Source organism: Telopea speciosissima, chromosome 6, assembly GCF_018873765.1.
Source record: "Telopea speciosissima isolate NSW1024214 ecotype Mountain lineage chromosome 6, Tspe_v1, whole genome shotgun sequence".
Classification (NCBI taxonomy): domain Eukaryota; kingdom Viridiplantae; phylum Streptophyta; class Magnoliopsida; order Proteales; family Proteaceae; genus Telopea; species Telopea speciosissima.
Window position 1 is genome coordinate 17,520,653 of NC_057921.1, and position 9,921 is coordinate 17,530,573.

General features: G+C 41.0%; 1 protein-coding gene across 1 annotated transcript; it reads left to right on the forward strand.

Moving 5' to 3' along the window:
- Positions 1 to 1,647: 1,647 nt before the first annotated feature.
- Positions 1,648 to 5,963, forward strand: LOC122665485. The gene is made up of 5 exons (XM_043861637.1): positions 1,648 to 2,042; positions 2,894 to 3,419; positions 3,513 to 4,001; positions 4,047 to 4,655; positions 5,028 to 5,963. Exons 1-5 carry the CDS (start codon positions 1,648 to 1,650, stop codon positions 5,961 to 5,963), a joined length of 2,955 nt encoding a protein of 984 aa, XP_043717572.1.
- Positions 5,964 to 9,921: the final 3,958 nt, after the last annotated feature.

Consider the following 9,921-nt stretch of genomic DNA (forward strand, 5'->3'; position numbering starts at 1 on the left):
GGAAGAGGAGAGGAAGAGCATCTGCCATCGCCATTGCTGCCATTGCTTCTACTCTCTTGTTCCCTCTAATTCTTTGGCTTGTATCCCTAACTTCTCTTTATTTCATTTATGTTAAATGAGTAACTAAACTTGTTGCTGTTTTTGGTAAGATGATACTTTCAGGATGATTTAATTAGTCATTCTCTTTTCTTATTGATTGCTTGGAAAAGACTTAGGCATCTCATTGTGATTTTTGTGTAATCATGTTTACATCTAGCTAGGATAATTTGTTTCTGTGATTCAATTTAACCTACCAAGCAATAGTATTGAATTGATTCATGTGGTCGTATCGATGATACGGTATACCTGAGTGGATTGTGCGTACCCGAGTTCTTTGAACTTTCGATTCATTGTAGCGATCGGATGACAATTTCGTCAAGATACTTTATACCTAGAAGGGACTCTATTTTCTGTGGTTGTCATGGAGCTTGAAGTCGCCATGAGCCGAATATGAGAGAGATTGAATGATGAATCTGAATTAAAGTTGATTCAACCTAAAAGCAATATTTTCTCACCATCTTCTATTCGCTTTAATCAGTTGCTAGTATTAGCTTTAAAGTAATTAATTTGCATTTTTAGTTTCATCTTAGGCTTGATTTAATTTCATGCAATTTAGCCTCTGTTCCTCGTAGTTCGATACCCGTACTTTCCACTGTATTAGTGTTTAGTTAGGTTTATTTTTTATTGGTTCAACGACTCGATTAAATTTTGGCGCCGTTGCCGAGGAACTAGAGCACGATTGCTAGAGTTTTATCGAGTCTTTTAATATTCTTTCAATAGCTTGCTTTAATCTTTATTTTTTATTTTTGTTTTAGGTATTTTAGATTTTTGCATCTCTTAGTTTAACAGCCTACAGTAGCATTAACTTTGATTTATTTTTTTATGTTAACATAGCTTAATTTACTATTCATTCTAAATTTGTCTTTAGTATTAGTGATAGACTCACGTTTCATTTTTTGCTGTAGGTATTGAATCGTTTGAGGTTGTTTAAGAGGGGATGCAGTTTAGCTGGATTTGGTTCTTTCAAAAAGACACCGATGCAGTCCGGTTAGCCTCTGTGATATTCTCTAACTTTTCTCTTTATTTTTCTTTTAGTAGCTAATTTCAGCCTTGTATGATTCGGTCCCACGCTGGCATAGTTACCCTTGTATGCTTCGGTCCCATACCACTTTAGGATTGACCTTGGTAGGCTTGGATCTGCACTAGTTTAGGATTTCATTTTATTTAGGGTAGTTTAAACTTTTAATTTTTTTTTAGGATAGTTTTAATTTTTGTTTTAATTTACATGTGTAATTTTCATTTTAATTTAATTATGTAATTTGTCTTTACCACTTTTGTAATTTTCTTTTTCTTTTAGTATAGGTTACCCTTGTATGTGCGTTCCTGTGAGCTTAGTTGCCCTATTTTGATCGATCCCACATTAGGACATTCGACCCTACACTTACTATGTTTGGACCCCGATAGCTAGGTTCATACACTTGTATGCTCGGTCCCAGCCTAGTTTAGTTTGGTCGTTGTATGCTTGGTACGCGCTTAGCTCGACCTGACCTATTAGATTTTGACTCCAAAATTGAACATACTTATAGGAGGATTAGACACCGTATCAGGATGGGTGACGAGGCAAACCCACAGGCCAGGCCACTGAGTGATCATTTCACTCCAACTGCATACCAACCCCAAATCGGCATTAGGCTACCTATAATTGCGGCTACTCATTATGAAATCAAATCAAGCATTATCCAGATGCTGCCATCGTTCTATGGACATCAGAATGAAGAGCCCTATAAGCACCTGGATGAGTTTTTGGAAATTTTCTCTACAGTAAAAATCCAAAACCTCTCAGAGGACGCCCTAAAATTGTTGCTATTTCCATTTTCCCTCAAGGATAAAGCCAAGCATTGGCTGCATTCCTTGGATTCTGCACAAGTAACCACATGGGTAGAAATGCAACAGCAGTTTCTGAAGAAGTTTTTCCCAATAGGCCAAACCAATACTATTAGAAGGTATTCACCCAAAAAAAAAAAAATACCATTAGAAGGGCTGTCACCACCTTCTCCCAGAATAGTGGTGAAGAATTTCATGAGTATTGGGAAAGACTGAAGGAACTACTTCGGAAATGCCCCCACCATGCTGTACCAAAATGGCAATTGGTATAGTGCTTCTATGATGGTCTTAGTGACCAGTATCATCAGATGGTGGATGCCTCTTGTGGAGGAACGTTCATGCACAAGAGCGAGAATGAAGCATGGGATCTTTTTGAGACCCTGAGTAAAAACTCCCAACACAGAGCTTCAGCCTCAAGGACTGAAGTCCCCACGCTTGGGCAACCGAAAAAAGGTGGACTCTATGAGATCGACCAGAGTGCTGACAGAAAGGCATAGGTTTACTTGCTGTAAAAAGAAATGGACTACCTGTTGTCCGGAGGACCTTCCTAACCCCCATCAATCTCAAGGGGATTTTCTCCCCCTGAGCAAGCTGAAGCTTGTGCCCTCTGTGCTGACCCAAATCACTATGTGATCGATTGTTATTTAGCAGCACAATATCCTGAATTTATCCAGGAAAAGGTACAAGCCGCTCAGAGTTTTACCAACCTGGGTAACGACCCATTTTCCAATACTTATAACCTGGGATGGCGAAACCATCCCAATTTCTCATGAAAAAACCCTTCAAATCCATCCTTTAGGCCACCGTTCAATGCCCAACCTAATGCCTATAGGGGTGGACAACAACAACCTTACTCTCAACCTCAACATACCCCATCCTTTGAGAGTGAGGTAATGAAGGTGCTGAAAGGTATTGAGTAGAAAGTGAGAATCAACGACCAATTATTGCACTCCCACACTCAATCTATCAGCAAGTTAGAGACCCAGATTGGTCAACTTGCTGAAGCCTTTAATAAGAGAGAGACTGGCCAACTACCAAGCCAACCTATTAGGAACCCCAATAATGCTCGAATAGGGAGGGGTAAGGAACAAGTCCAGTCGGTTAGAGTGTTGAGGAATGGTAAGAGGGTGGAAATACATGACACACCCCCTACCTACGAGGACTTCCCCTCTAATACCCCTCAACAGACCACACCAGCAGAGTCAACCCCAACCCAGGCAGAAGTTGAATCAGAGGCATTGAGGCCTCTCATTGATGGGAATAGAACCATTACACCTTCTTTGGTCCATTCCCAGAAAAATACTGAGAAGGAGAATGAGAAACCAGTTGGGGAGGGACCTCAACCGGATAAGTATACACCCCAAGTCCCTTTCCCCGATGCTCTCAAAACTCCATACTCTCCCCCATTTGGGAAGCAAGGAGAGAAGATGAAGGAGATGTTGGAATTGTTTCAACAAGTCCACATCAACCTTCCATTATTGGATGCAATCAAGCAGGTTCCAGCGTATGCTAAGTTTCTGAAAGACCTATGCACTCAAAAGCGTAAGCTGAGGAACTAAACTCCCAAAACCATACACCTCACAGAACAGGTAAGTGCCGTTATCACTGACCTACCCCCCAAGCTGAAGGATCCTGGTGCACCCCTCATCTCTTGTGTCATTGGAGACCTCTCCATTGACAAAGCATTGTTGGATCTGGGGGCTAGTGTGAATATCTTACCTAGTTCGCTTTTTGAGAAGTTTGGATTAGGAGAGTTGAAGTCCACTAAAGTCATACTTCAGTTAGCTAATCGTTCTGTGAAAAGACCTCATGGACTTCTAGAGGATGTTCTTGTGAAGGTAGATGATTACTTCCTAGTGGACTTCCTAGTCCTTGATATGGAATCTACCTCAGCCAAGCCTCCCCCTATCATACTAGGGCGTCCATTCTTGGCGACCGCCAATGCTTGCATTAACTGTAGGTCAGGTGCCATGGACATATCATTTGGGAACAAGAAGCTTCGGCTAAACATCTTCAATGCATCCCTAGGACCCTACAGAGAAGACGAGTGCTTTGCTTTGGATATGATTGATGAAGTTGTATCTTAGTACACTTCCCAGATCCTTACTAATGATCCTCTGCAGCTTGTGATGTCCTATGGAGCAGAAGGCTTTGATGAAGAGGCCTATACTACAGAGGTGAATGCCATGTTAGATCTTAAACCCTTTTCCGGGCAGCCTCCTTGGACCTATAGATATGAGCCTCTGCCACCCTTGGCTACATCCCCTAAGCCCTCTTCTCTGGAGTCCCCTCCACAATTGGAACTCAAGCCTCTGCCCCATACTTTAAAATATGCATTCTTGGCCAAGGAAGAGACTCTGCCGGTTATCATATCCTCTGATCTTACTGAAAGGCAAGAGTCCCTCCTGTTGGAGGTTTTATCAGCTCACAAAGCCGCAATTGGCTGGTCTTTAGCTGATCTGAAGGGTATTAACCTTTCTATTTGTATGCACCGTATCTATTGTGAAGACGGAGCCAAATCCGTGCGAGATCCACAGAGGCGCCTTAACCCTAATATGAGGGAAGTGGTGAAAAATGAAGTAGTAAAGTGGTTTGACATGGGTATTATATACCCTATTTCGGATAGTCAGTGGGTCAATTCAACTCAAGTTATCCCCAAGAAATCTGGAATCACGGTCGTCCTTAACGACCAAGGTGACCTTGTCCCAACTCGTACCACTACAGGTTGGCGTGTTTGTATCGACTATAGAAAGTTGAACAAGGTCACGCGTAAAGACCACTTCCCGCTGCCCTTTATTGATCAGATTCTAGAAAAATTGGCTGGGTAGAGCTACTACTATTTTCTTGACGGTTATTCGGGATACAACCAAGTCCCCATCTTTCTCGGTGACCAAGAGAAAACCACCTTCACTTGCCCATTTGGTACATTTGCCTTTAGGAGGATGCCGTTCAGGTTGTGTAATGCTTCGACCACCTTTCAAAGGTGCATGATGGCCATATTTTCTGACATGGTCGGCCATTCGCATGAGGTTTTCATGGATGACTTCTCCATCTTTGCGTCATCTTTTGATGAGTGTCTCTACCATCTATCTCTTGTTCTTTAGCGATGTGTGGAGCATAACCTTGTTCTGAGTTGGGAGAAGAGCCACTTTATGGTTCTTAAGGGTAATGTACTTGGTCACGTAGTGTCTTCTCAAGGCATTAAGGTAGACAAGGCCAAAGTGGATCTGATTGCCAAGCTACCCCCTCCCACGACTGTTAAGCAGGTCCGTTCCTTTTTGGGCCATGCCGGGTTTTACAAGCGTTTCATCAAGGACTTTAGTCTCATCTCCAGGCCCTTGTGCAATCTCCTCGCCAAGGATGCCCCATTTATCTTTGATGAAAAGTGCCTGACTGCTTTTCACATCCTTCGGACTGTATTGTCTGAAGCACCTATTATTCGATCACCAGACTGGTCTCTACCATTTGAGATCATGTGTGACGCCTCTGACTATGCCATGGGTGTTGTACTTGGTCAAAGGGTGGATGGGAAGCCATCTGTTATTTACTACGCTAGTAGATCCTTGTCTGATGCTCAGTTGAACTACACCATTACTGAGAAGGAGCTCCTAGGAATGGTCTTTGCCCTGGATAAATTTTGCTCCTATCTTTTGGGCTCGAAGGTGATAGTCTTCTCGGATCATGCAACCCTTAGGCACCTTCTTTCAAAGCATGACACCAAGCCAAGGTTGTTCCATTGGATTCTTCTCCTTCAGGAGTTTAACTTGGAGATCTGGGATAAGAAGGGGTCAGAAAACGTTGTAGCAGACCATTTATCCCGGATTCTTCTGGGTTCCTCTCCCACATCGGAGTTGGTTCGGGAAACTTTCCCTGATGAGCAGTTGTTTTCCATTTTGTCGAAACCGACTCCATGGTACCCAACTATAGTGTACTATCTCACTGTTGGCCAATTACCTCCTGATTGGGATAAAGCAGCTCGAGATAAGTTTCTCTCTACTGTGCGATACTACTACTGGGAGGATCCAGAGCTGTTCCTATAATGTTCGAATCAGGTCATTCGTCGTTGTGTCCCTGAGAGTGAGTTACAGAGTATATTATCGTTTTGCCATACTCTCGCCTGTGGGGGACACTATAGTGGCAAGAAAACTGTAGCCAAGGTACTGCAGTCTGGTTTCTACTTGCCCACATTATTTTGGGATGCACACACCTTCTGCAAGGCGTGTGTGAGATACCAAAAAGTTGGCAATCTGTCCCGACGTGATGAGATGCCCCTAAGTCCCATCATAGTGGTTGAGATTTTTGACGTTTGGGGTATCGATTTTATGGGCCCTTTTTCTGCCTCATTTGGTAATGAGTATATTCTTGTGGCACTATGTTTCAAAATGGGTAGAAGCCAAGGCTATGAAGACTAATGACCACAAGGTGGTTAACTCTTTCATTCAGGAGTACATTTTGGATTTCCCAGGGCCATCATTAGTGATGGTGGCTCTCATTTTTGACATTGGAGGGTAGGGGCTTTACTGAAGAAGTATTCTATTAACCACAAAGTGGCCACCCCTTATCATCCCCAGACATCTGGTTAGGTGGAGGTATCGAACCGAGAGATAAAATGGATATTGGAGAAGACAGTTAGACCGGACCGTAAGGACTAGTCTACTCGGCTGACTGATGCTTTGTGGGCTTACCGAACTGCATATAAAACTCCTATAGGTATGTCTCCATACCGATTAGTTTTCGGTAAGGCCTGTCATCTTCCGATTGAGTTGGAACACCGAGCATATTGGGCCATAAAGACATTTAATTTTGATATGACTCAGGCTGGTTCCACTCATCATCTCCAACTATCTGAATTGGTGGAGTTGCGCAATGATGCCTATGAGAGCTCACGCATCTATAAGGACCGAATGAAGGCGTTCCATGATAAACACATAGTTCGGAAGTCCTTTGTGCCTAATCAGCGTGTTTGGCTCTTTAATTCTAAGTTTCCTTTATTCCCAGGGAAATTGAGATCTCAGTGGGATGGGCCTTTTGTGGTTGTATCTGTTGCCCTGCATGGTGCTATTGAGATCAGGAATCCGCAGAACGGAAAAACTTTTAAGGTTAACGGTCAAAGACTGAAACCCTATGTTGATGGCCTTACTGATGGCCAATTAATTTAGTCTTTAGACCTAGTGGATGTGGATTATGATCATGCTTCTGATGGACTACCTTGAGCTTTACTGTCGTCTGGCTGAAGACGTAAAACTTAGCACTCTTGGGAGGCAGCCCACGTTTTCTTTATTTACAGCATTTGTTGTTTTCCTTTTTACGCTGTTTGGTGTTTGTTTTTTGATTTATTTTGTAGAGCCATCTCCCGTAGTAGAGTTAAATTCTCAATGTACTGTTATTTCCAGTGATTTCACTCGTTGTCGTACACCCACACCCCAGGTGGTTTCTTTCCTCATCCTTTGTTTCTCATATTTTTCTTTATCTGTTATTTCTAGTCGTCATTGGAGATAATCCCGTCTAAGTTGGGGAGGGAGGATTTTGGAAAATTTTCTGCATATGACTCTCTGATTCATCTACATTCTTGAAAAATTTTCATGCATTCATTTTTATAATGATACTTTTACTTTGCAGTGCATTTGACTCTAGGTTGTGAGAAAATTAATTCAACACAATGTTAAGTATTGAACCTTTATTTCTCCGACGGTCATTTATGAGCTTGCTTAATGCTTCTAAACACATAGGTCTACCCAGTTTGTGACATTTTGAATGTTTAGGCAGACCACTGCTTAATGGTGTTGCATCCTCTTTCTTTAAAAAAAAAAAAAATTATGAGAGTTTAGTTTTGTTGCTTCAACTTAGTAACCGAGGCATCTAGGCCACAAGCCCAGAGTCTCGCGTAAAATGGTTGAAGTAACCAGTTAGGTTATTATTACTAGTATTCTTGAATCCAGTTTAGGCTTGTAGCCTTTTTGGTTTGAGTGAGTAAGCCCGAGGAGTGTTTGACACTCAATCCCCTAAAGTCATCTGGCTTGGGAGTGGTTGGCCTAAAGCTCGTTACATGAGCCTTCTAGAAAGCTTAAAAGGCTAGAACATTGCACGGATTTGAGAATCATGTAATTAAAAAAAAAATAAAAAATAAAAAAAAAAGAAAGAAAGAAAGAAAGAAAAGAAAAATGTTTTGAGAGAAAAATAAGTGAGCTACATTGATTATGAGGTGTTACACGAGCTAGCATGTGCATTTGTAAAAGGTTTAGATGTCACAATTCATGGTGAACCAGTGGGTTGAAAAAGCAGAAAGTGAGCACTTGATGGCTTAGGAGAAGTCCTCATTCATTGCTTAGCTCTTATGTTTCCATGTGCCAAGCATCCTATGAGTTGATGTGCAATCGTAAACTGTCATTATCTCTTTGAATGTATCATCTATAGATAGATTGTTTATGAACCAGAGAGTCGAGTCAGTTATTTTCTTTATTCTCTTTCACTCGAGGACAAGCAAAGGGCTAAGTTGGGGAGTGTGATTGGGTTGTAATCTTAGATAGAAATCACTATTTATTTACGGTTTGTATTTGAACATTTATGAAGGATTTGATACTGTTATGTGATTTCTATGATTGCAGGCCTAGAAGGAGAAAAACATGAATCAGTGATAGAATCAGTCTCTTTAGCCGATTTTTTATGTTTACCAGCTGGGTCAAGGGTTCGCACGCGTGCAAATCGTCATCTCAAGGGCATTATCGTAATTTGACAAAGAGAAAATTTCTCAAGAAAAATAGATATTGGACTCATTGCATCAAAAAAATTAAATGGTTAACATTTAATTCTTGGGTCGAGTCAATTCAATTCAAGGAAGGAGGGATTATGGCCAAAGATGGATTATTGCAAAGTTGGAGAGTGTGAAGAAAAACAAAATAAAAGAAAGACAGAGAGAAATATTCTCTCACGTAAACCTCTCTATTTCTAGTTTGTTAATTCAAAAACAAACTATTAAATATCTTTTTACCTCCCTCTCTCTTTCTATCTTTTTACCCTTTTTTTCTAGGTCATCCCATCTCACATGCCTCTCTCTCCCATCCCCATCTCACACGTTGTCTTCCCTCTCTCTTACTCTCCTAGTGGAACGCAACTCCCTTGGGTTATTTTCAGTTTTATATTTAATTTAAAATATATCACCTCTCCCCTAAAAGAAGGATACGGATGGAGTTCAAAAAGGGGGGAGGAGAATTGAATTGGGAGATTGAACGACCGAGAGCAAAAGGGGGTTGATGGTTTTGGGGAGAAGAAGACTGGAAGAGGAAGAAGAAGAGGAAGAAGAAGAGCATCTATCATCGCCATTGCTGCCATTGCTTCTACTCTCTTGTTCCCTTTAATTCTTTGGCTTGTATCCCTAACTTCTCTTTATTTCATTTATGTTAAATGAGTAACTAAACTTGCTGCTGTTTTTGGGAAGATGATACTTTAAGGATGATTTAATTAGTCATTCTCTTTTCTTATTGATTCCTTGGAAAAGACTTAGGCATCTCATTGTGAGTTTTGTGTAATCATGTTTACATCTAGTTAGGGTAATTTGTTTCTGTGATTCAATTTAACCTACCAAGCAATAGTATTGAATTGATTCATGTGGTCGTATAGATGATACGGTATACCTGAGTGGATTGTGCGTACCCGAGTTCTTTGAACTTTCGATTCATTGTAGCGATCGGACGACAATTTTATCAAGATACTTTATACCTAGAAGGGACCCTATTTTCTGTGGTTGTCATGGGGCTTGCAATTGCTATGAGCTGAATATGAGAGAGATTGAATGATGAATCTGAATTAAAGTTGATTCAACCTAAAAGCAGTATTTTCTCACCATCTTCTATTCGCTTTAATCAGTTGCTAGTGTTAGCTTTAAATTAATTAATTTGCGTTTTTAGTTTCATCTTAGACTTGATTTAATTTCATGCAACTTAGCCTCTGTTCGGCTCATTCTTCATGTCATCTTTACATTATTCAACATAATTTCATTCT